This window comes from Narcine bancroftii, chromosome 1, assembly GCF_036971445.1.
Source record: "Narcine bancroftii isolate sNarBan1 chromosome 1, sNarBan1.hap1, whole genome shotgun sequence".
Taxonomy (NCBI): Eukaryota; Metazoa; Chordata; class Chondrichthyes; order Torpediniformes; family Narcinidae; genus Narcine; species Narcine bancroftii.
This window is the reverse complement of record NC_091469.1, coordinates 73,884,435-73,911,703: the sequence shown is the minus strand read 5'-3', so window position 1 is coordinate 73,911,703 and position 27,269 is coordinate 73,884,435. Positions and strand designations below refer to the sequence as shown.

The 27,269-nt window shown below is 39.8% G+C and overlaps 1 protein-coding gene and 2 long non-coding RNA genes across 9 annotated transcripts in view; all 3 read right to left on the bottom strand.

The window, feature by feature from the left end:
* Positions 1-9,726, bottom strand: part of LOC138759789 (uncharacterized) — a 116,967-nt gene extending 107,241 nt beyond the window's left edge. Inside the window, exon 1 of the long non-coding RNA XR_011355089.1 lies at positions 9,492-9,726. This is a non-coding gene — a long non-coding RNA (uncharacterized lncRNA). The remainder of the gene's footprint in view (positions 1-9,491) is intronic.
* Positions 9,727-16,116: 6,390 nt separating this feature from the next.
* Positions 16,117-18,140, bottom strand: LOC138759806 (uncharacterized). Of its 2 annotated transcripts, XR_011355105.1 has the most exons (5): positions 17,823-18,140; positions 17,674-17,729; positions 17,522-17,569; positions 16,785-16,861; positions 16,117-16,209 (listed from the first exon to the last, which is right to left on the bottom strand). It is a non-coding gene; the product is annotated as an uncharacterized lncRNA (long non-coding RNA). The 2 variants fall into 2 exon arrangements; XR_011355111.1 differs by lacking the exon at positions 17,823-18,140 and having other exon boundaries at positions 17,674-17,757.
* Positions 18,141-18,493: 353 nt separating this feature from the next.
* The window catches only part of LOC138759741 (transducin-like enhancer protein 1), a 149,071-nt gene continuing 140,295 nt past the window's right edge, over positions 18,494-27,269 (bottom strand). For all 6 annotated transcript variants that reach the window (XM_069930352.1, XM_069930370.1, XM_069930353.1 and 3 more), the window contains 3 exons: positions 25,593-25,743; positions 21,185-21,261; positions 18,494-19,101 (listed from right to left, as the gene is read on the bottom strand). In XM_069930352.1, the coding sequence (XP_069786453.1) occupies positions 18,994-19,101; positions 21,185-21,261; positions 25,593-25,743 (336 nt within the window). In that variant the 3' untranslated portion in view covers positions 18,494-18,993. The remainder of the gene's footprint in view (positions 19,102-21,184; positions 21,262-25,592; positions 25,744-27,269) is intronic.

The following is a 27,269-nucleotide window of genomic DNA, read 5'->3' as shown; positions in this document are numbered from 1 at the left end:
ACGTCTGCTGCAGGCTCGTTGGTGACTGACAAGTCCGATGCCGGACAGGCAGACATGGTTGCAGCGGTTGCAAGGGAAAATTGGTGGGTTGGGGTTGGGTGTTGGGTTTTTCCTCCTTTGTCTTTTGTCAGTGAGGTGGGCACTGCGGTCTTCTTCAAAGGAGGCTGCTGCCCACCGAACTGTGAGGCGCCAAGATGGAGGTGATATCAGCCCACTAGCGGTGGTCAATGTGGCAGGCACCAAGAGATTTCTTTAAGCAGCCCTTGTACCTCTTCTTGGGTGCACCTCTGTCTCGGTGGCCAGTGGAGAGCTCGCCATATAACATGATCTTGGGAAGGCGATGGTCCTCCATTCTGGAGATGTGACCCACCCAGCGCAGTTGGGTCTTCAGCAGCGTGGATTCAATGTTCGCGGACTCTGCCAGCTCGAGTACTTCGATGTTGGTGATGAAGTCACTCCAATGAATGTTCAGGATGGAGCGGAGACAGCGTTGATGGAACCGTTCTAGGAGCTGTAGGTGATACCGGTAAAGGACCCATGATTCGCAGCCGAACAGGAGCGTGGGTATGACAATGGCTCTGTACACGCTGATCTTTGTGTGTTTCTTCAGGTGGTTGTTTTTCCAGACTCTTTTGTGTAGTCTTCCAAAGGCGCTATTTGTCTTGGCGAGTCTGTTGTCTATCTCGTTGTCGATCCTTGCATCAGAAGAAATGGTGGAGCCGAGGTAGGTAAACTGGTTGACCATTTTGAGTTCTGTGTGCCTGATGGAGATGTGGGGGGGCTGGTAGTCATGGTGGGGAGCTGGCTGATGGAGGACCTCAGTTTTCTTCAGGCTGACTTCCAGGCCAAACATTTTGGCAGTTTCTGCAAAACAGGACGTCATGCGCTGGAGAGCTGGCTCTGAATGGGCAACTAAAGCGGCATCGTCTGCAAAGAGTAGTTCACGGACAAGTTGCTCTTGTGTCTTGGTGTGAGCTTGCAGGCGCCTCAGATTGAAGAGACTGCCATCCGTGCGGTACCGGATGTAAACAGCGTCTTCATTGTTGAGGTCTTTCATGGCTTGTTTCAGCATCATGCTGAAGAAGATAGTAAAGAGCGTTGGTGCGAGGACGCAGCCTTGCTTCATGCCTTTATCAATTGAGAAGGGTTCGGAGAGCTCATTGCTGTATCTGACCCGACCTTGTTGGTTTTCGTGCAGTTGGATAACCATGTTGAGGAACTTGGGGGGGGCACCCGAGACGCTCTAGTATTTGCCAAAGCCCTTTCCTGCTCACGGTGTCGAAGATTTTGGTGAGGTCAACAAAGGTGATGTAGAGTCCTTTGTTTTGTTCTCTGCACTTTTCTTGGAGCTGTCTGAGGGCAAAGACCATGTCAGTAGTTCCTCTGTTTGCGCGAAAGGGGAAATAAAGAGGTACAAAAGGCAAATTAAACCTATTGAGTTTTCACTAACCATGAATTAGAATTGCCATTGGTCAGAGCTAATGACATAGAGCCACTAAATTACTAGTTAGGAAATTTGTTTAGTGCCCATGCAGATATTGCAAAATTCATGTTAGGACAAACAAATGCACAAATATAAAGAAATATTTTATGTTTATACTAGGATTACAGGCTGCAAGACACACATTTTCATCAGCTTGCTGTCAAACCAACATATTATAAACCTCTTCTGGTGTCATTTTCAATTATGGTAAAACTCAAAGTGGAAGGGAAAAACTGATCAACTAAAGTACATAGAGAAAACAACCAAAAAAAATGGACAGTTTCAATTGTGATGGCACCCAAGACTGATTAATAATATTTTAATATGCAGAATTGGCAGGTGCCAAGTTTTCACAAAATGAGACATGCCACATGTCCATTTAAAAAAAAACCACATGGTTAAAGAGAGACAATATTAACTTGCCAAAATCAGTTTATAAAATTGACTTTTGATGTTGGATTTCCTCCAAATATATAGCTGTAAAAAAGTACCATTGTGCTAAATGTTGGAATAAATTGTAGGGGCAATATAACAGTGCTAGATGTTTCCATGGCCGAAGAAAATCCTGACCATCAGTTGACATGCAGAATGACGGCTTGAATGTGAGAGAATAATGGAGCAAAGCTCCAAGCATTGTACAAACAGAAATACGATTTTGCCAGGAATGGCAAAATACTTCTACATTTGTCTGACACTTCAGGTGCCTTGATCCAAATACCTTTACCATAATAACAAAAAACTTATTCAGTGCATTCAGCTGCATGGGGCCAGAACAGGAGAATTTCTAGATATCCTTAGAAATTCAAATTAATGGGCTATTTGGTTTTCATGAAGTATGGATAACATGATCAGACAACATTTAACTGATCTTGGGTCCTTCCCTGTGAAATTAATGTAGAAACTTAATGAGGATTGTGCACATTATTCCACCTTAATGATGCCGTGAAATTACTCAGAAGGTGCTTTTTGCATCTTACAAGCAAGATCCAGAGATCACAGTCATTTGAACAACAAGTTTGATCATATTGCATTGTTTTTTACCAGCAAAATATGATTAAATATACATAATTTCTGTTTCCAGATAATTTTACATTACGTTCAAAATTTTACACGAGTTCTTTCTGGTAAAGACAATATTTAGTATTCTGAGATGTATCTTACATCAGATTTGTACTAAGCGACATCATTGGTTGTAAAATGTTCATTTTGGAGTGATGCTGAGGCAATTCAGCCAATTTCCCTGGATCAACTATCAGTAGTCACTCTCTCAACAACCACATTTTTGTACAGCAGTGCCAGACCATACTGACTCCTCTTTCCTCCACACAAGGTAAACTAATTCCTCAGGTTAAAGAGGAAACGTCAGGTCCAAAAACATTAACTGCCTTTTGCTTTCTATGGATGGTATGTGACATTTGTGTACTACCTTCTGGTCAGCCTGTTTTTTACCTGACTCTAAGGACATGATTACACTGGACAATGAAGATTTTGCTTCCTGAAAACTCTTGGGTGTAATTTTTGGACTTTGAGCTGCTGATCATGAAAAATTACCTTAAAACTTTCCTATCACGTACTTTTTTTTTAAGATATTACCTATTTTGGTGATTTCCTGTCATATTTTAAGTCTATTTCAAGCATACAAAACCATGATGTGCAACATGCCATTGAAAATTCATTTTCTGTATTTGCACTTGGATTTCTTCCCTGCTGATCTTGGTGGAGTCAGTGATAAATATGGTGAAAGGTTTCATAAGGACATTGCAACCATGGAAAAGCAGCATCAGGGCAACTGGAGTCCATCAATGCTAGCTGACACGAGAGGCATCAGCTGCTGAGTACAATCGAAAGTCAGCGGCAAACCATTTTTAGGTCAGTTGAACTAACGCAATATGTCAGCATTATTATGCAATTAAACATGCTCAGTACAATAAAAGTTCATTTTGTGGCAGCGCACATCCTCATGACGAACCGGCCCCGCAGGGTAGCCATGGGGAAATGGCGTCATCAGAGGTTTCTCTCTGACTCCAGCGTCCCTTCCAGCGCGCACCGTGGGCAGGGATTATGATGTCACAATGCACTGGGTGACTGAGCTCATGGTGCTCTTATAGGGGCGTGCTGAATGTGAATAAAAACAGTCGTTAACGACCTTCAGTGTGGCAGCAGTGATTTCCTTTAGCTCCTGCAAGTGCCACACTTTAATATTTCTCCTACTTCCTATGTCATACAACAGATCTAAAATTATCTTTGTGTTCAGCTTGAAGTTGTTGGTTATAATCGCTAATATTATTTTAAGAAGCAAACCTTTTGAAAAAGTCTATTGTCCAGTGTTACTGCTCTCTGACTTGTTAAAATCCCTGAACTCCCAAGAGATGACCTCAGTTATCTGACTATCTGATATCTTTGATAGAAATTTTGATCTCTCCTCCCACACAATAAATTTTCCAATGACCAACCTTGCTGTAATCTTCAATGGTAAACCATCACCTTCCTCCTACCCCCAATCCCAATCCTCAACTGCTGACCTTACCCATCTAAGCCTTGATCATCTGACAGCCAACCACTGTGCCTCCTTCCGAACCAACAGCTAACCACACCCATTGCCTTGCTCAAATATTCATTGATCAACCTGATCTACCATCTACTAAGGTCTAACTTCAGGTATTCCTCATTGCTCTGACCACCTCACCATATCTTGCCTTTTTGGAATGCCACATCATCTACTGCATTCTTTGCAGTGTTTGAAAGGCAAGGCTCTTTTAGTAGTGTCCATACTACTTGGGCTTAATTAGATTGGCGATTTGAATACTCAGGAATTTAGAAAGCTGCAGAAAGAACCAAACATTGCCAAGATCATCATGGACTCTGAACTCCCAACCTTTGAATGCATCAATGCGAGGTGTTGCCTCAAGAACGCAGCTAATATCATAAAGGATTTTCATCACCCTGGCCACAACCTTTTCTCACTGCTGTCCCTTCAAACAGAACATAGCACCTTGAGGTTCAAAAGTAATTTTTTGTATAACAGCCATCAATCTCTTAAATCTCCCCTTTCTGCCACAACCATAAATTAGTCAAAGACCAACAAAAAGACACATCTGCACAATTGAAATACCACCTTTTATTCTTACAAATATGTATGCCAACATTTGGTTATCTGTTTTATATATTTATTATCTCTTACTTTACTGCGGTAATTGAATATATACTATTGGAGTTGGTCATCTTACATACCTGTTTGGCTGCAGCAGGTATTCAAATTGCACTTATGTAAATGATAGGTTTATTGCCATGATCATGAACTGGAGTTTGCAGTTACAGCCAACGATCGTGTCTCCTCTGCACTGTCACATTCAAATTTCTCAGCCACTTTGCACCAAGGCTGCAATTACATTCACCAACAACAGACATTACTCTCAGCACTTCCTCACTGTCTCCAGACAAGTAAAATGAGAAAGTCAACTGTTGTACTCAGGTGTTTGTGTCCACCACAGCAAATAGCCAAGACTAAAGATGAGCAAGAGGGAAACCTTAGTTTCTTCCACTGTCAAAGATTTGATTTGACCAGTTTTGTTGTAACTATGAATTCATCTACCTTTAATAAAGCACAAGAACAATTCAATTAAAGCAGAATCGTAAATATCATTCACACTTCATAAATACCCGAGACCAACAAAAGGGAGATTTCCTCTCACCAGCATCCAATTTACTTCATTCCCTTGACGAGTCATGTTTAATCAATTACTACCAGTAAAAGCAGAAATAAGAGGAAACATGAGCGACTCCTGATCATGAATCAGGAGTTTGGCCAGAAATCCCTGGAGCCCTGATAATATTTCTAAATATTTGAAGATTTAGGGTCCAATCTGGAGTGTTCCCAAGTATGAAATAGTGGATCTCTTACCTCAAATTCTATTTGATATCAGCTTCCTAACTCACAATGGACTTGAAGGACTAGAAAGTCAGGAGTTCCATGAATCTGAGTGGCAAACTTGAAGAGTTGTCAAGGGGCACTGTGCAAAGAATTTCATTCTCATGATTTTGAAACTTTACAACAAAACCGATCGCATTTCATAAACTCCCCTAACTCAAACATATGGCTCTGCAGCTGGATTTGAAACTGCCAATTTATTGTGACTGAGGATTATTCATGAAAATACACAGAGCTAATCATAGATTCTTATCCTTCTATGGTGTTCAGGAAAGAAAATAAAATCACCAAATTCAAAAACCCATGCAACAGCCTTTTAATCTGAACATTAAACCAGGTAGGCTTCTCCCAAAGCCAAACATGGCAATAAGCTCAAATAAATCAATTAAAGAAAACATCAGGAATTAATAACATCAGATTTTGCCTCACTCAACTACACACAGAATTTACTAACAGAGCAGCTTTGTTTCCAATGTTTCACGCAAAATTTATCAGTCTACTTCAATATCAACCAATGAGAGAAAAGACAAGTCCTGGAGTTAGGCATTCTTGTATTAAATGAATTCCTTGAAATTCATTTTGAGTGGAATAAACATCACTGAAATCTGGCTTCAGTAATTTAAGGAGCTGACAGCAGAAGGAAACTGAATTTATATTATTTGACAGTCTTGAACCCTGTGTAACTTTAACTGGCTGTGTTAATTCTGTTCCCCTACACTGTCTATAAAACTAACAGCATTACCCTAGAGGTCACACATTCCTCTATCCTCTGCTTTAATAACTATTTATTAGCTACAGTGTGATATCATACTCCTTTTGTATAATAGGCAGAATCTACATGTTCACCTAGTTCTCCAGGTATCACCTCCTGGGCATCACTGTAGGCAACAGAAAAGAAGAAAAATCAACATTAAACAGGCCTTTCTTTTCCATTTTCTTTGAATAGGTATACAAAATCACGAGGAGAATGTTAAAATGTTATTTCCCAAGGTAAATGATTCTCAAACTGGAGGCAATGCATTTAAGGAAGAGATGGAAGAGATTGAAGAGAGACAGGAGAGACAATTTTTTCCACTTACATGCTAATCTGTATCTGGAACAAGCTGCAAGAAGAAGCTACAGAAACAGGTACATTTACAAAGTTCAAAAGACTTTTGGACAAAGACGTGGATAGCAAGTGTTTCGAAAGATGTGGTCCAATTCAGACAAATGGGATGAGCCCAGGATGCCAACTTGATAGCATTGACAAGTGGGGCCAAAGGGCCTGTTTAGCTCTGTGATTTCACCTTTATTAGATGTAAAATCATGAAGCCATAGAAAAAGCAGATGGCCAGCAGTGCATTCTGCTTGCAGGAATAAATTTGACTACTGAAGGCAATACTGGCCTGCACTGAAAGGTTCCTTCCTGACATAGCCGACTGTTGTTGGTGACTGAACATTTTTTGGTTGACCTTTACCTCTCACTTCATTGGCATGGTTGGCATAGTGTTTAACGCAATGAATGGGACCTGACCAGGGTTCCAATCCCGCGCTGTCTCCCCATGTCTGCTTGTTTTGGGGGGGGGGCTGCCCTCTTGTTTCCTCCCACCATTCAAAACATACTGGGGGGGCGTAGGTTAATGGGGTGTAAATTGGATGGCATGGACTTGTGAGCTGAAATGGCCTATTACTGTGCTGTACATCTAAAAATTGATACCTATGTACCTGTACAGACATGAAGATGCTGACATGCCACTTTTTTCTGGTGGAAGGTTCATACAAGGGAAGCTGGCTATGAAACTATAAAATCCTTGAAGTGAACAATGGGCTATAGCCTGGTTAGTAGTCAAGTTTATTGTCATCTGATTGTACAAGTGCAACCCAATGAAACAACATTCTCCGGTCAATGCAAAACAGGCAGACACACAACCAGACATAACACACATATACAAAAAATTCTTATGCGGGACAAGAACTTTATCCATACAAATAAATATTGTTTTGTACAAAAGAGAGTCTCGGATGGTTAGTGTGAGCAGTTCCTTGGGTTGTTCAGCAGTCTTACTGCTCAAGGGTAGAAGCTGTTCCTCAGTCTGGTGGTGCTGGCTCTGATACCCCTGTATCTCTTCCCTGATGGGAGCAGCTAAAAGATGCTGTGCGAAGGATGGGAGGGTCCTCAATGATTTTGTGCAACCTCTTCAGACAACAATCCTGGTACATCACATCAATTTTTGGGGGGCAAGGAGACTCGAGTGATTGTCTCTGCCATTCTTATGATCCTGTGGATTGACCTCCAATTCATTTCTTTGCAGTAACTGTACCACACTGTGATGCAGCTGGCCAGGATGCTCTCAATAGAGCTCCTATAGAAGGTTGACATAATGGTGGCCAGTAGTCTTGCCCACTTCAGACTTCTCAGGAAGTGTAGTTGCTGTTATGACTTCCTGATAAGAGATGTTGAGTGTCACAATAGGTAACTAGTTAAGTGAACTCCAAGGAACTTGGTGGTCTCCACTCTACTACAGAGTTGTGGATGTATAGTGGAGGGTGGTCGTTCCTGGTCCTCCTGAAGTCATGATCATCTCCTTCGCCTTGTCCACGTTGAGTCTTGGGTTGTTATTCTCACACCATTTCACAAGATTTTCCACCTCTTCTTTGTAGTGCGACTCATCGTTGTTGCTGATGAGGCCGATTACTGCATGTCATCTGCAAACTTGATGACACTGTTGGAACTAGATCTGGTGATGCAGTCATGGCTCAGTAGTGTGAACAGGAGCAGGTTGAACACAGAGCCATGAGATGGGCCAGTGCTCAGTGAGATGATGCTTGACATTCTGCTACTGACCCAGACAGACTGTGGTCTTTTCGTTCGGAAGTCCAGGATCCAATGACAGAGAGGGGTTTTGAATCCCATTGAGGACAGATTCTCCACCAACCTCTGGTTAATGATTGTATTAAATGCCGAGCTAAAGTCAATGAACAGCAGCCTGGCATACGAGGAGTCATTTTCCAGGCGGGCCAGGAAGGAGTGAAGTGACAAAGCTATAGCATCTCCTGTGGAATGGTTTCACCTATAGGTGAATTGAAATGGACGCTAAAAGCATTTCATAAGGGTGGAGGTCAATGCCACAGGGAGGTAGTCATTGAGGCCGGTTATGGTTTCCCTCTTGGGTACCAGGATGATGGAGGCTGTCTTGAAATCTGCAAGAATGATGGACTGTTGCAGTGAGGTGTTGAAGATGTCCAAGAAGGTCTCCATCAATTGGTCTGTGCAGTCCTTCATTACCTCACCAGGTACGGACTCATGTTGCATACTCACCTCTGAAGCAAAAACTCCTGGGCTCAAGTGTACTCCAGAGACATCACTCCTTCCTATCAGTAATAGTGCTGGATGCATATTTAGAGCTGCTCAGTTTGGACAACACACTTTTTCTACCCATCCCTCACAGTCGCCACTCACACCAAATATTTTCACCCTCACACCATCACAGTCTTTACGCAAGCAGTTGTCAGTTACAAAAACCAAGATTCCATCTAAAGTCCATTCAAATGAGTTTTGACAGCAAAAGTTCACTGAAAACCTGTTCAATTGTTTCCAAGTGCCCCAGAAGAAACTTGCGGAAACAATTGAAAAAGAACTTGCATAATTAAAAATTATTCACAACAAAACTGTTCAAAACATGTAAAATAAAATAACTTTGAGGGTCTGTGCTTCCATTCTAATGGATAGGGATCACAAAATGCCACAGCTGGTGTTTAACTGCAGGAGGGGGATCCGACCGCTCAGTTTATGGATCACCTCTTTATTCTAGTCCACAGCCAGGACACAAGGTAAGATCGAGCCAACAGCCCTATTAATCAGGCTCCATCTGCTTTCCTCATCAGATCTGCCCGATCACGTGCATGTGAAAGATGCTTCTGTATTATTTGGAGAAGGGAAAGGAAAATTGTCCCAATGTCTTAACCATTATTTATCCTTAAATCAATACCTGGTCATTAGCTTTATTGCTGCTTGTGAGGCTTCACCAACAAAAGATTTACTCTACTTTATAGCAGATAAAACTTTTAAAATACTTCACAATTACTTGGTTAAAACATTACCTATTATTGAAGCGCTGTCTTTTATGCAGCAGGCATTGATTGGAAGCTCTTACGTTGTGCCTCAAGAATGGAAAACAAAGGTTCAAGAGTCAGCTTCACAAATTGGCAGTAGCTCGATGAAAAGTATAGAGTTTAAATAAAATTCTCAGTTGCCAGGCATGTAAATTTCTTAAACAGCCACATTAACTAAAGTGCAAGGCCAAGAAGGAACTGCCTGGACATGCTCCACACTGCAATTACAACAACCAACATCAGCACAAACAGGTTCTTGCAGCAATCAAAACCAATTATGCGCCCAAGCTTAGTTTCTCAAGTGCTTTACAGGAAATGTATTTGCTTTTAAAAAAGTTTCATACTAACAGATAAATTCCAGTGTACTTAAAATGTACAAGGATAGAGAAGAGCATTAGTCACGGTACACTGAAGAACTATTTACTATCTGGCTACAAGCCATGGAGAATATTTATAGAGTTACACTGAGCTGTTATACAAATTTCTAATCACCATCAGATCAGGCATCTTTCAATTTCAGCAGCTGTTTTTTTGTCTGAAGGTGGTCCAAAAAACCAAGACAGCTTTCACCTGCCACAGAGGGCAGAGCCACACAAAAGACTACATAGGGTTTCAGCAAGTACAGTCCTTTTAATTACCCAGCAGCGGTAACTATCCAACCAAATGCTCAGTCATTCTCCGTCTTATAACCTTCCTCACAGCCTTATCTTAATAACAATAATCAGTAATTAAAGGGGAATAGAAGGGAAAAGTAACGTCTTCAATTATTTTAAATGGCTTGACAGCAAGAAATAATTTCCCTCATTATGTTTGAGAAAGCAAAATTATTTTCTTCTCTTAATTCCATATTGTTCTGGTGCCTTGCCGTTCGGTCTGGGCGATCACGTGTCTCCATGAATCATGGTCTCTGACCCTCCGAATTGTAGTTGTTGCTTCCCCTGTTTCTAACCATGATGTTAATCCATTTATCATTTTCATTCTCTGTCTGCCTCGGCTTCTTTTTCCTTCTAGCTTTCCAGTTGTGACTGGAACTCAAGAGGGTTCAGCAGCATCAGTAGGATGAAGATAATGCTTTGTATTGGAATTCTTCATTCATGATGATGAGTTTTGAAACAAAACGTTGATCATTATTTTTCTCCGAGTGATGTTGCTCCACCTGCTGAGTTCCTCCAGGAGACTGTGTTTTGCCCCCACCCAATGCACCAGGCCTTTAGGGAGTCTCATGGAGAAGTTTCAAAGAAAGGGATCAACCCCTAAAGCAACACTTACCATGGCAAACAAACAGCAACCACATACTTTAATGGTTGCCCTGAAAGAGAGGGAGGCTGCAGGGGAGAGGAAAGTTTAGTCAGAGTCCATATGAATTTTTGGTTGCTGATATAAAGGGAAGGAGAAGGATTGGGGAACTGAAGAGCCGGGGAACTGAAGAGCCGGGGAACTGAAGAGCCGGGGAACTGAAGAGCCGGGGAACTGAAGAGCCGGGGAACTTAAGAGCCGGGGAACTTAAGAGCCGGGGAACTTAAGCGCCGGGGAACTTAAGCGCCGGGGAACTTAAGCGCCGGGGAACTTAAGAGCCGGGGAACTTAAGAGCCGGGGAACTTAAGAGCCGGGGAACTTAAGAGCCGGGGAACTTAAGAGCCGGGGAACTTAAGAGCCGGGGAACTTAAGAGCCGGGGAACTTAAGAGCCGGGGAACTTAAGAGCCGGGGAACTTAAGAGCCGGGGAACTTGTCAAACCTACCCATAATCAAAGTCAAGGGCAGAAAGCCTCAACAGTTGCCTACTCAGAATGTGGCCAACAATGAAAGAGCTCACGAGTGAAAAATATCCTACAGGTGAGCTTTTAAGCAAACAACATACTGCACTTTCATTCTGAGGCAAAAGCAACCTGCTGGAGAAACTGATACCAGAAGAAAACTAAAAGAACAGCTCCCTAGGTACCACCTGTGAGGTTTACAACTGCATGTTGTGAAAATGGAATTTTCCAATTTCAGGTAACCCAAGACCTGTGTTTCTCTCTCTGTCTCATTCACCCAGTTCTCATGGTCATCAAGACATTGACCTCTTCTTCCCATGCCTCCATGCCAATTTTTGTTTAATTGTAGAGTCCTCAGATTCCCACTGATGACCCCTTCTTCAGTCTCCACCACTCTCTCTTTGTCATATGGATCTTTTATCCTCCCTTGACCTTTTCATTTCTATTTGTTGATGCATCATCAACTGCTTTGACTTTCTCCACTCTCCTCACCTATTCTAGTGCCATCCACTCAGATCACACATCACACTCCATTCTCCTTGCACCAGCCCCAAACTTGTGATCAAACCCGCAGTCAAAGATGGTGCCATTGTGGTCAAGTTAACTCTACTTCCAGAGGCATAAAGCTAGTTCTTGGACATCTCCTCATATGCAGCCCTGGACCACAATGCCAGCAAGAAACACCAGGCCACTGTCTCCCACAGAGTCACAGATCTCATTACATTAGGAGATTTACCCTCCACAGTTTCTAACTTGACAATGCACCAAGCCCATATTTCTCACTTCTAGCCCTTACGGAAGATCCACAAACAGGACAGTCCAGGAAAACCCTTTTCTTTTCCATTAGCTCTTGACCCACTGAGCTTGTATCTCAATTCCTTCCTCTCTCCCATTGCCCAGTCCCTTCCTACTTACCTCCCAGATACCTCCTATGTCCTTTACCACTTTTTTCAAATTCCTTGGTCCCCACCTGTTTCATTTTCACTGTAGATGTCCAGTATCTATACACTCCATCCCTCATCAGGAAGATCTAAAAACCCTTCACTTCTTCCTGGAACACCAGTATTCCTCCACCAACACTTTCATCTGCCTGGAAGAACTTCTTCTGATCCTGAATAACTGGACACCTCTCATTTCCTTCATATCCAATATGTAGCCTTGGGCTCTTGCATGGGTTCCAGCTATAAGTATGCCTGACTGTTGACTATGTGGAACAGTCTGTTCCAAACCTACATAGGCATTATCCCTAGCTCTTCCTACATCTCATCAATGCCTTCATCAGGGTTGCTTCCTTTATCTGGGCAGAAATTGTCAATTTTATCAACTTTCCTTCTAACCTCCCTTCACTTGGACCAGTTCTGATCCTTCTCTCTCCTTTCTAGATCTCTGTCTCTATCTAAGGACTGACACTTACTACAAACAAAGCAACTCCAACAGCTACATCTCCTCCCATCTAGTCTCCCACAAGGATGTCATTCTCTTTCTTCCAGTTTTTCCGCCTGATACATCTGTTCTCAAAAGGATATATGCCATTGCAGGGCATCAGAAATGTCCTTCTTTCTCAAGTAATGGAGTTTCTCCTCTACTGTGGCCAATAGAGCTTGTGATCTCCTACATTTTCTCCAGGTCAGAGTACAACCCTTATCCTCTCCAAACAAAGCAGGATACTTTGTCTTCACTTTTCACCCCACTGACCTCCTCATAACCCTTAGTACATTTCCCTGCAAAAATAGAAATGTAACATTTGTTCTTACATCTCCTCTCTCGCCATCATCCAGGGATCTAAACAGTCCTTCCATGAGAGCCTAAGATTCATGTGCACCTCCTCAAACCTCATTGAGTGCATTCAGAGCTCCTGACATAACCTCCTCTATATCAAAGAGACCAAGCACAGATTCCGGAAGCATTTCCAGAACTTCCATACCCTGTTGGCAATGGCTATCCTGAGCTCCCAGTTGCATGCCATTTCAACACCCTTTCCCATACCCACACCAGCCTGTCTATACTTTGCCTTTACTGTGCCAGAGTGAGGCCCAGCATAAAACAGAGGAACACTACCTCATATTCCACCTGTGCATTAACCAATGATATGAATATAAAATTTTATAAATTCTCTTCTTCCATACCATTTCTGCTCATCCCCGTTCCCCCTTATTGTAGCCTTTCTCACCCTCTCCCTGGATTCTTCCAGTTTCTCCCCTCCACCACTCAAATCTAATTTCTCTTTATACATGTACCACCACTGTCATGTTCTCGTTGTAGATTCCAGCACTGGGAGCCATTGTCTTCTAATCACCCACTGCTGCCTATATCGTCTCATCTTTCTCAGGCCCCTTTGTTTTTCTTGCATCTGTTAGTTGCTGCCTTTGTCCCCCATGCTTGACACCAGTCCTACCCTCCCACCTGGTCCTCTTCACACTAAGCAACTACAGTCTTAATGAGGGGTTTCAGCCCAAAATGTTGACCAACCCTTTGCCTTCTTAGATGATTCCTTTCATTCTGATGCCAACTCAGACACACACCAACTGTTAATATCACTATTTATGAATCCATGCACACAGATTCCAGAATCCCCATGTTCCACCCCCCCACCCCCCCTCCACATTACCATTTCTTATACACAGAAGCCAAGGTTTCAATTATTGGGTAATGAAAATAAACTCAATATCAATCTCTCCAGTATGAAAGGAACAGAGGACATCTCATGTGTATGGTGCCTGGCCCTGATGGAGGAGTCTATGTTGAGATTCATGGGCAGCGAGGCCACCAAGACCTTAGCCACCTCCACAGCAAGTGTGATGTGCAATGCATCAGGTATGGTCCTTGATGATCAAGGACATTGTACCTTGCACTTGCTGCTTAGATGGTGCTTTTGATTAGTCAGCATTAGATTCCTTCATTGCCATCCATGCTGCTGTGTCACCACACAGAAACTTTGATAACATCTTAACAGAAGAAGGTCTTTCATGTTTCGTCTTTGCAATATTTCAGGATATTCCATGACCAGAAGTGGAAGCAATGGAAGAGGAAGAGTAAGAGGGGATATTGGAGAGAGTGGAGGAGGAGGAGAGTGATGTCACCTCACAGCATGATCCTGGAGTCTGATACCATGAGAAATAGCAGAACTGATTAAAACTGGATGAAAAGTATATGGGGGTCAGGAAGGACTTAGGGAAACTTGAAGAGGACATGAGAAGCCCTTGGCATGTAGGATTAAGGAGAACGCCCAAGGCATTCTATGCATATGTGAAGAACAGAAGGATGAAGAAAATGAAGGTGGGACCACTGAAGGATAAAGGAGGAAACATGTGCCTAGAGGCGCAGGAGGTTGGGGAAGTCCTAAATGAATACTTTGTTTCAGTATTCACAAGAGAAAAGGACCTTGATCGGAGGGGAGGTTGGTATAAAGCAGGCTTGTGCGCTGAACAATGTTGAGATTAAGAAAGAGGAAGCATTGGATATTCTTAAAAACATTAAAGTTGATAAGTCCCCAGGGCTGGATTCAATGTACCGCAGGTTGCTGTGGGAAGTGAGGGAAGAGGGGCAGTGGCTCTGATCTTTGAGTCTTCTTTGGCCCCAGGGGAGGTGCTGGAGGATTGGAGAATGGCAAATGTGGTCCCCTTGTTTCGAAAAGTTAATAGGGAAAATCCTGGGAATTATAAACAGGTGTGTCTGACATCAGTGGTGTGCAAACTATTGGAGAGCAAGCATTCTTAAGGATAGGATGTATGAGTATTTGGAGAAGTCCAGTCTAGTCAGGATTGTCAGCATAGCTCTGTGAATGGAAAGTCATGCCTCATGAACCTAAATGAGGATTTTGAGGAGATAATAAAAGACATTGATGTGGATAGGGTGGTAGATTCAGAAAGTCACAAGGCAAGGGATTCATGGAACCTTGGTGTGTGGATAAAAAAGTGGTTTGCATGTAGGAAGTTAAGAATAGTAGTGGAAGGAAAATATTCTGCCTGGAGGTCAGTGACTAGAGGAGTTTTGCAGGGATCTGTTCTGAGACTCCTGCTCTTTGTGATTTTTACAAATGACCTAGATGAAGAGGCAAAAGGATGGGTCAGTAAGCTTGCGGATGATACAAATGTTGGAGGAGTTGTGGATGAGCTGAAGGTTGTCATAGGTTACAAAAGGATGCAGACAGGATGCAGAGTTGGGTGGAAAAGTGGCAGATGGAGTTCAATCTGGATAAGTGTGAGTTGATGCATTTTGGAAGGACAAACCAGAAGGGTAACTACAGGGTTAATGGTCAGTTATCTAAGAGTGTAGATGAACAGAGGACCTTGGGGTCCAAATCTATACATCCCTCAAGGTCTCTGTGCAGGTTGATAGGATAGTTAAGAAGGCCTATGGGGAATTGTCCACAGAAAACTATTATTAATGAACAGATTATGCTCTCCATAGACACAGGAATTCTTCTGGAGCATCAGCTGTTCATCACCAACAGGGAGATGCTGTATATCAGCAGGTTATTCTCCTATCAACAGGGATGTCATGGCTGAGTATATCTCTCTCTTACTCCAGAAAATGTGGCACAGGGAAACATCTCTAGTTACCCACTCACTCCTCTGCATTCACTCCCTCTTAAATCCTGAGACACTGCAGAGAGTAGACTCAGGAGAGAGGATTGTTTGTAACAGATACTGGAACCCAGACCCCAGTGGTTCAAGCCCCATCAGCTGCCTTGACTGTAGGCCTGAAACAAAAGTGGAGTAGACTGAGTGCCATCAGATTGTAGCTCCATTGACTACCATGCCTGAGAGTCAAATTGTGTGCAGCTTCAACCCTTTAATGTCCCCTCCCATGATGGCATCATCTGCCAATATAAACTCAAGCCAAATGCTCACCTTTACCTCACACCCAGTCATCACAGAGTTCTCCCTCAATGTGTTTCAGTCGAAAACCAGCTCATCCAGGCAACAGCAGGATGAATCAGTAAGGATATCTGTAGAGATTCAAATAAAAAGAGCAGTCATGCAGATGTCACTGGAATATCTCTCTAAGTTTTCAACACCAACATACAGATCTTACACCATTCATTATATTCAGTTTACAAAGTTTCTCCTTAATATGACTGACATTTTGGGTTATATGTCTTCAAATTTACAGATCTATTTTTCACTCTTATCTTCACTCGTGGGACTATTCTGCACCACAATTCCCCATAATGAATTTTGTCCATCCTTACAAAATGTTTTCCAGGAACTGATCCCTTTCTTAAATCAATGAAGCAGAAAAAGCACCTGCTTATGTGATTTTACTTAAGAATGTAATTTTTTTGCATATTAATGCTTTTTTCCTGCTACAAATGATTCTAAACACAAGAGTGTTGGTAGAAAATAACATCCATGGCTGCAGAGATTTGTGACAGAGGCCAACATGGGCTGCAGTCCACATCAGACTCAGCCAGGAATATAGCTTCAAATACTTCCAGTGGTGTCACTATTGAGACACCCGTAGAATGAGTATGTCAGCAGCAAAATGCTGAAACGTAAATATTCTCTGTTAATTTAAGCACACCTGTGGACTTTGGAAGTCATTTAGCAGTCTGTAACAAATTCTGACATGTCAGATCTCTTGCCATCTGCAGAGGGCTCCTTTAAAAAGAAACAAATCCGATTAAATAAAACTTCAGGCTACACCATACACATTCAACAAAAAGTCATGAATTGCACCCAAAAACATCAACTTATGGCAATAAAAGTGGAAACGATCGCTGTACAACTTGTAATATTAGTAGTGCATGCTGGCCTTCAGGTAAGAAGGGTTAATTGTGTGGGCTAATTTCCTGATGGGTGCTCACTCAGAAAAGATTGGTGCAAAATGTAACCTAAATTACATCCATTAAAGGATGTAAAATCTTAATTAATGGATCTAATTTCTAAGCTTTACTTTTCAATCATGTAGTTTGTGAGGATAAATTCAATTTTTCCCCCACTGCAAACCTTGATGTTCCCAATCTTGCATACTCTCCATGGATGCAGTGTGCACCATCTGAAAAAAAAAGTCCTTCACTTGGACTACATTAACAGCAACCTCCAAAATCACAACCTCCATCACCCAGCAGGATCAGGTCTTCATCTGCATTAGAACATCAGTAGTGCAGGTTTCACCTCCAAGTCACACCCAATTCCCAGCTGTAAATATGTAAGGATTTCTTCATTGTCGGCCACTGAAATTGGAAAACTTCCTTCCCTAAAGCATTGTGGAAGTATCTTCACTAGCAGGACAGCAAGGATTCTCAGAAGGTGGCTTACCCTGCCTTAATGGCAATTATATTCTGGCCATGCCAGTGATGCCCAGACCTGAAAAATAAAAATGAAACATATGAAAGCAGTTTTCAAGAGTTGGCAACACTAAGTGCATTGATTATGTGTGAAGTAATTAAATACATTAATTTTCTTTATACCTGTATTGATTGTTTTGTTTATATTATCCACAATATTAGTGTTTTATTCAGCCAGCCTAGAATGCAAGGATGGTATTTCTTATATTATTTCAAAGGAAATGAAAGATATTGAAGGAGGACAATGTATTTTACACAAAAACATTCAGAACCTGGATGCACTGTCGATCTTGGTGCACCAACATTGCAAAACAATTCAGAATCTTCAGAAAAGCTTGAGGTTAGACTTTATCAAAGTCAGAAAAGAGCCAACACAGTTTGCAGGGACTCAAATACATGGGGCACTACCTAGAACACAGATGCCACTCAGCAAACCAATTTTGAAAAGAAGTCAAGAGGAGATTTTGGTCCAAATCCAAGAGAGCATTATGGAAGTGACAAAACGATGACTAATCAATGTTGAAGGAGGCAGAGCGTATGGGCACTCCACCAAGCTGCAGATGGTTCTCAGCATGCCCACTTCTAAGAGAGTCCACAGGCAGAGGATAGGAAGTTAATTTTGAAATCTGGGGATAATCCAGAAAGCATTTTAAACCACTGATGTGTGAGGTTACGCTATGCTGGGGACAAAAAAAAACACTAAAACAAAAATTATTGCAGCTATTGCCACATTTACTGGCACAGGAATTACACATCAAGTCTTGAAATGCATTTATTTTTGCCTGTGCCTCTTTGGAGATTAATTTAATTTCTCTTCTTTTCAGCTCACTTAATTTAATAAAGGTACATTTCTTTCATCTTTGAATCCATTTACATTTGAAGCAAAGGCATCAATTATAACACTGCTTGTTCTGCTGTTTTAAAAAAGTATCCAAAACCCCAGTTTGTTTCAATACTGTCTTTACTGTATTAAACGGAATATTTACAATTTGTACAAATGTTTGAACTCCAACAAGATACAAAATACATTTCACAAGATGCAAAAGCAGGAACCAGGTTTACCCGGAACACCATTGCACTACAAAAGGACAGAATGTTTTTCAAAGAACAAATGAACATTTGGTTCGGCAACTCCACAAATGCAGCAATTCAGGAAATAACAAAAATACAATGTGAGGTCAGAGGATTCAAATGCTCTTCTAATAATCCAGGGTTCTACAAAGCCGGGTCCTGGAATTTTCTTGGTACTACCAAAACAGCTAATTGCGCCCAGTTCAATTCCTGGTTTCTTTTAATCCAGTCGCTCATTGGTGTGGTGATCATCAGTCTTCAAGTATCAACGTTAAGGTTCACCGTAATGAATAGATGGTCAGGAAGATACCATCTTGTTTTATTTTGTAGATAAAAAGACAGTTCTTAAACACATTTTCTCATCAATAGATTTTAGTAAATAACTTCGTAGACGGATGCTTTCTTATCCCCAGAGCCAGTGACTATGTATTTATCATCCACTGAGATATCACAGCTCAGCACCGATGAGGACTCCTTAGACTAGAATGAGAAAAGAAAAATCTCTATGAATGATTTTATAATGATAGGAAAACAACAAGAGAACATTAAAAAATATTGATATCAAATTAAGAAAAAAATCAAAAAATAATTAACAATTCCAAAAGCAGTTACAGGGTAACTAAGGAACATAGGGGCCTATCTTGAGCCATGATGGTATCCTAAAAGTGGAAGTGGAGGATGTGGGTAAGATTATTAAAGGCTGTTTCCACAAAAGAGGTGGGTGATGGTGACAATAAGGTTAAGATAGACGAGTGTAAAGTATTACATAGGATAAAGATAGTAAATGATGAAGTGTTGAGCTCAGTATCTTTGTGTAGGATTGGATGAAACACATCCTTGACAGTAAAAACAAGCAAGCGATATAATCTCTGCAGCTCTATTATTCTTCAAGACACCTTGCTCGAGTCATGATGCCACAGGTAAAGAACACCCCACTGACTTCAATGGTGGGTAATTTCTTTTTAAATTCTGAAGTAGAGAAAGGCCAATTTATCAAGGATAGTTAGAATGGATATTTGAAGAGGGGGATCTGTTTGTCCAACTTGAATACATTCCAGGAGAAGGTACTAAACAGCCAATGAGACCGATAGTCCACATGGACTTTAGAGAAAGGTCCAAAGGCTGCAGGAGACAAAGCACAGCAATTGACAATTATTTATTGCATTTAGAAGGGTGCTCCCACTTGGGTTCCACTCAGTCTCCTGCTATCTGCAGTACACAATAATGATTCATATTTAAATATAGGGCTTTATTAAGATAGTGGGCAAATCTTTTTAAAAAAAAATTGGCTGTGTTGTTGACAGTAAGCTTGTCAATTGTTTGGTCAAGTAGGGAACTGGATGGTCAAGTGGCTTATGTTTTTGGGAACAACTCATGAAACACAAAAATACAGGAAGATGCTAAAATAGGTGGAAGAACTGACTTTTAAATAGATATATACAAGTCTCACGGGTGACAGAAGAGATCAATAGGATAGTTACAAATGCATATTTCACCTGAGGCAAACAATAAAAGGGCAAGGTGGCTGAATGGATTCAGGTATAATAAAAATTGGACCATAGCTTCAGTACAGTTGGGTGAAACATCTCATTACACTGCAGTGAGTACAGTGGAGTTTAAGATGATGTAGCCTGAATCAGAAACTGTCAACCATGAAGAAAGATCAGATAAGTTAGTAAAAACCACTGATTTAATTGTACCCAATCGACTCGTTATGTGCACAGTTTCATAACTCCAAAGGAAATGGGCCAATGACAACTTTTCTCAAGCAAAATATTTCAGTAACAATTGGGTCGAGAGCAGTGATTCTCAACTTTTTTTCCCCCCACTCACATACCACCTTAAGTAATCCCTTACTAATCACAGAGCACCGATAGCATAGGGATTATTAAAGGTGGTATGTAAGTGGAAAGAAAAAAAGTCTGAAAACCACTGGTATCGATCAACAGTGAGGTACTACTCCCTATACACCCTATAAATCTAATTTTCAATTAAAGATAAAACAGTGCCACTGAATGGCCAAAAGCCAAAACCTGATTGGTTCTATCCATTGTTCCTAAAGAGCCGAACATAAAGGTTTTCAATGTACTTCATTCTTTCTTTAAAAGAGCTATGTAATTGCTTCCAATTCTGTCTATTAACCATACAAACATTTCTTTTCAAGTCAATAGATTTCCATGGCAAGTTAAAAATGATTTCCATCACTTTTGAGATTCCTGATCATAATTCACTGCATAAATAACACCTGAATTATCAGCTCCAACCTCTCCACCATCCACTCATTCCCTCTCTTAAGACTTTTTCCAAAGGCTTTTCACAAGAAAATCATGTCAATGCTGCCATGGAATGTGAGTCACAAAAAGTTGAAACAGAATAAGAATGATAATTTTCCATCATAAAGGATAAGACTGAACCAGTTGTGCCACACTATAATTTTCTGGTTGCTTACACCAGTACAAATTTATCAAATAGCCACATAATTCTGAATCTATTATATTTCCTTTAAGATTATTTTTAATACATTTTTGTTTTTGATCTCCCCTCCCCCCCCCCAAGAAAATACCTGGAATATACTTGCTCCATATGGTGTTCTCCATGCATTCAGAAGGTTATCTTTCCCAGTGCTTACAAACCATTTACCTGTAGAAATACAACATTAAATTTACCATCCAATATCAAGCCTAATTTTAACATTAGTCTGTTACTCATGGTTCTATCCTTTAATTCTCCTCTCTTCAATAAAACACAAGAGTTTAAAGTCTTTGCATTCTAATATTCTAAATAAAAGTTCTCAACTGTCCAAGAGGTCATATTGAATATCTTGCCATAAAAATCTCAATCATTTTGTACACATGATGAGAGACTGTTGGTCAATTTTGAAGGGCTATTTCTTGAAGTGAACAATGGACAAATGTACCCTTCACATGTGGAAACAGTGTGGTCCTAACCAATGAGTCAAATTGCATTTATTCAGTCCAACCATCATGGACTCAAGGCTTGAAGTCCCCATCCCAACTCTTACCCGTCCTTCACTTGTGTGAAAAGGTACAGTGAATATAATAAAAACACAATGCTGAAGAAACTCAGCAGGTCAAAAAGTGTCTCAGCAAAGATAAAGATACACAACCAACATTTCAGGCTCAAGTCCTTCATCCCATTTTTATCTAATTTTTGGTCTGAGAATCCCTTAAAATCTACGGGGTTCATGTTCTTGCATCAATAAGGCCATTTTTATTTTGAACTCCACCCTACAACCAACCTCTTTTCTTTCCCAAAGTTGACTTTATACAAGGACATTTATATAGTAATAATTAGTAAAGATGGAAATCAATTAATGTTGCTACTTATTAGAATTAGAATTATTAAAATTATTAAAAAATTTAAAATTGCCTGAGAAACTCTGTAACTAATTTTTTTTTTGTTATGCTTGGTTGAAGACTAAACATAACCTTGTTCTAATTAGAAGTGGAGAGAATATTTATATTTGAATCTTGGGAGTATGAGATAACATGCTTTGGGTATATTTTATTTACAGAGACCTTGTTGATTTTTTCAGCAGATTTCTGGATTTGGGAAATAAGGACTAGGGAGGGGAATGTTTTTCTAACATTGACATGGCTCTGGGAACTTTTATAAATACTAGCATTCTAAGGCTCATCTTCAATGTTCTTTTGGTTCTTTTGGCTGTAAGGCTGACATCTGCGACTTGAATAATATGCATCTTAATCAATCCACACTATTAGTTTTTAATAATGGCTAATCAATTCAATTTTGTTAGTTGGAATATGAATGGATTAAACCATCTGTTCAAGAGAAAGAAATTGTTCTCACATGTCAAGCAGCTTAAAACTACAGTCACTTTTTTTAAAATAAGAAACACACATACGTGGATGTAATAACTCTTGTTTTATGTTCTGGTTGAGGGGACAACACATTCATTCTACTTTTCAAGATAAAAGCAGGGGAGCTTCAATACTTTTTAATGAAAATATTCCCTTTGTTCAGCATAGTGTTGTATCAGATATAAATAGTCTTTATGTTATTTTCTGTGGGAAATTATATAAGATAGTAGTATTAGCTAATAGCTATGCTCCTAATGTAGATGAAGCAGAGTTTTTTTGAATAATTTTTTTCAACCCTACTGGACCTGATCTTATATTCTCTGGTACTTGGTGGGGATTTTAATTGCTCATTAGATCCTGTTTTGGATTATTCCTCTATTAACCCTGCTACAGTGATCAAGTCCACCATAGCAATTCATTCTTTTTAAAAAAAATCAAATTATGGTATTTTTGGTGTTTTTTTTCATCCTAATAGGAGAGTATTCATTTTTTTCCACATGCTCACCATACCTTTTCAAGGACTGACCATTTTCTTATTGATAACAAACTGACCTATTCTTGTGAACATCAAAATATTGTTATCTCAGACAACGCCTCTGCCATATTATCTTTGCTCTCTCCAGACTTCGCTCATGATGGTAAGCATTGGCGTTTACATTGCTCTCAGATTTTTTTTACATTTATGGAGGAACAGATAACTTTTTTCTTTGAAATCTAATACTACATTAGAACTTCTAGTTTGATTGTATCGGACATCCTGAAAACTTATCTTAGTGGCAAATTATTTTATACTGTAAATTAAAAAAGAAAGGCTAGTAAAGAAAAAATAGAATTAATTCAAATTAAACAGTTAGATCAACAATATTCTCAGGTTAAAAACCATGAAGAAAACATTAAAAAAATCAAACTCCAAACTAAGTTTGATCACCCCTCATCACATCCAATTGAACATCAACTTTTGAAGAATAAATATCAGTTTTATATTCATGGAGAGAAATCAGGTCAATTTTTTTTTAGCTAATCAGTTGAGAGGGATTCACAACTAAGTGCCAAATTGCAAAGATTTGAATGGAAAATGGCAGGATAATGACAGATCATTCTGAAATAAATGATACTTTTAAGAAATTCCACTTAGGACTTTATATTTCTCAATTTACAAATGATAATAATACGATGGAGGATTTTGTGAATCATTTAAATATTCCTGCACTATCCTCAGATGATAGAATTAATTTAAATAAGCCTATATTTCAGGAGGAAATAGTTGCTGCTATCTCTTTATTACAAACAAGAAAATCTCCAGGACCTTATGAATTCCCTGTGGAGTTTTAAAAAAAATTATCTCAATTGCTTGCACCTCATTTAGGCTCTGTATTATCTGACTTGTTTAAACATGATAAATTACCGGCATCATTCAACAAGGCATGTATTTCACTCATACCAAAGAAAGATAAAGATCCAATGGAGTGCTCCTCCTACAGGCCAAATTCTTTATTAAACACTGATGTTAAAATTCTGGCCAACGGTCTGGCCTTAGATTGAAGAACATTATGCCATCAATTGTTTCAGAAGATCAGACTGGTTTTATAAAAATCCATTAATCTATTTTAATATTCTTTACTTAATGGATATTTTATATTTACCTTCTAGAACAGTCCCTGAATGTGTTCTCTCTCTAGATGCTAAGAAAACATTTATTCAGGTGGAGTGGGGTATTCATTTACAATCTTAGAAAAATTTTAATTTGGACCATGGATTAAATTACAGCATTCAATTCTTACTAACTCTCAAATGTCTCGGCCTTTCAATTTTCAAAGGGGCACCCACCAAGGATGCTGCTTAAGTACAATACATTTTGATGTGATCATAGAGCCTCTAGCGATTGTATTTCGCAAATATCAAGAAATCTGGGATTTGGAGGAAGGGAATTGAACATAAAGTCTCTCTCTATACAGTTGATCTTTTACTTTACACATCCTGATATCTTCCCCACCCCCCACCCCCATATGTTGTCAGTTTTCAGGATACAACTTAAATTTACATAAAAGTAAAATTCTTCCTTTGAATACATCTGCTTCAGTGTATACTAGTTCTCCTTTAAAGATTCTGAGAAATCAATTAATTTATCTTGGTATCTTAGTTACTAAAAATTGTAAGAACATTTTCTTTGAAAAAATGTTTAACTTATTAAATCATATGAAACAATCTTGCATGCATTTCTCTCCAATCTATAATTTTGGTTGGCCATATTTAAAATGGACATTTTACCTAAATTTTTATACCTTTTATAATCTATACCAATTTTTAATCCCAAATTGTTTTTTCTTTACTTGCTTGTATTTGGAAGGGTAAGCATCCTCATCTAAAAAAAGTTCATTTATAAAAATTTAAAAATGAAGTTATGTCACTAGCTAACTTTAGGTTTTATTATTGGTAAGGTCAATATACGTAACCTTTCATTTTCATTATATTTTAATAACCGAGTTGATTGTCCATCATGGGTTACAATTTCCATTCCAGCGCTTCTTGAATCCTCCCCCCACCTTTTTCTTTATACAAATCAATTGTCAATCCAGTTGTCAGATATTCTGTGAGTATGGGTTCAGTTCAGGAAACATTTTGGATTTCATGATTTTGTTTTCTTTCAAGTCCAATTTTATTCAATCACCTTTTCCAACCAGCTTTGCAAGATTCTACTTTTCAAATATGGCAGAGAAAAGGTATTGAACATTTCAGAGATTTTTTTTTGATAGTTTTGCATCATTTCAACAACTCTCTGAGAAGTACAATTTACCAAATACTCTTTTTTTTCCCCAGATATTTGCAAATCAGGCATTTTCTTCAATCTCAAATATTGTTCCTGGTTTTCCTAGGGTTGATGAAATGTCAGTTATGTATTTTTATCTTTGCTACAGAAAGGACACTGCTTGACCTGCTCCGTCTATGTGTTTTTACCAATTTCCAAATGTTTGCTTCACTTGTACAGGGCAGCTGATCATTATTTATCATCTAGTTTTTGACAATTCATTTTTGCCTTGTGATATGGAATTTCAACACTAATAAAAATTGGCTGATTAAAAGAGAGAGCAAACCATAAATGGAACAATTCAGTAGTTTCTGATGACTTACCACAGTAAGCAAATTTAAGAGACAGAACACAGCTCTCATGGAGGTGCAACTGATATTTATCTGGTTTTGTTACATGTAACACTTCCACATTACTACTCTCCATTCCCACAGCTAGCCATTCACCGGTAGGACAGTATCCAAGAGAAAAGATCTTTAGAGAAAAAAAAATATTTAATTGGCATTTATGCTCTTGAATACTATGAATCCGTATTCCAAAAAATAATGAACAGTGATTGATATACAGTAGTGGTTAGAACACCAAAGTTGTATTTGCATCATTTCAACTCATCAATAGTTTTAATTCAGCTTTCCACGCTCAAATAAACTATAATCTGTATAATTTACAATAATTAGGAACACTGCCATCAATAAGTAAACTATTTACAATACATTTTTAATTGCAATATAGACTGTGATTCAGCAAATAGAGGTGAATTTTATTAGTGTTAAAAATAAATGTTCACATGAACCAAAGATCTTCTAATGCATTGCACAGGTAATCACTAATTTAGTAGATGTGAAAATAGTAAACTAACAATGTTTCACAAATAAGCATATTCATAGGAATGGAGAAAGTTCTGGATAATAATCAGGAATCAATTGCCTGGGGAATGTCTCTATTTGTATTATCTCAGAGATCTACCCATAGATATCAAAGAATGTGGCTTTGAACCACATTATTCAGGCACATGTCATTATGATGCATCAAAGGAGCTTTATGGTCACTGAGTGCAGACAAATATACAGAAATAGAGCAATAAACCATATTTCATTAACAGCAGTAATTGTCAACTCAAGTGGTTGAGTACAATAATGTATCAATAGTAATTTGCAAGCAATCATTTCTTAAATGACAACCTGAGTTTACAGACACCCTATCTGTTAACTGTTGTGGCTGGCATTCCACTGTGAGTGAAAGAAATATGCCGAGATGAGCAGAGTTTCAGTCCAACGGCTTTACTGATTCAAAATGGTATGCTTAAGAGACCCATGCTTCCCAGCAACTCTCACACCCTATGGGGCTAAGGCTTTGTCCCCATGGATGCTGTTGACCGTAGACCCACTCGTGACTGCTGCAGCTGGTTCGCTTACCAAGTGGGTAAGGCACCACATGACTCCCCCCCCCAAAAAAAAGAACTGGCGAAACCGTAACTTGTACTCTGTCAATTTTATGTGGCCAGCCTCATCTCATCTCTTAGTGGGTGGCACCACAACTTGTCGTTCAATGTCAGGTTTATTGATTTTTGACCGTCAATGTTAAAAGTCTCTTCCTGGCCACCAATGTCCAGAACTCAGGTTGACCCATTATAGCGCACCATCTTGAAGGATCTTTCATATGACCATTGCAGGGAAAGTCTGTGTGCTCCTCAGCAAATGAAAACATACTCACAAAGAGGTCACTGCTCCAGGGCGGCACATTGGTAACAGGGCCAGCGTCCAAAGTCTCTCTCGGAGTTTGGTCAGGACCTGCGTTGGTGTCTCCTCTTGGCCACAGACACAAATTCACTGGGCACTGTGAGTGGGGAGCCGTCAACCAGCTCTGCCGATGACACTGCCAGGTCCTCCTTGGGTGCTGGGCGGATGCCCAGTAGCACCCAGGGAGTTTGTCTACTCAGTCTGGTCCTTGGTGATGTGCCATCAGGGCTGATTTCAGGTGCCTGTGGAAACATTCCATCA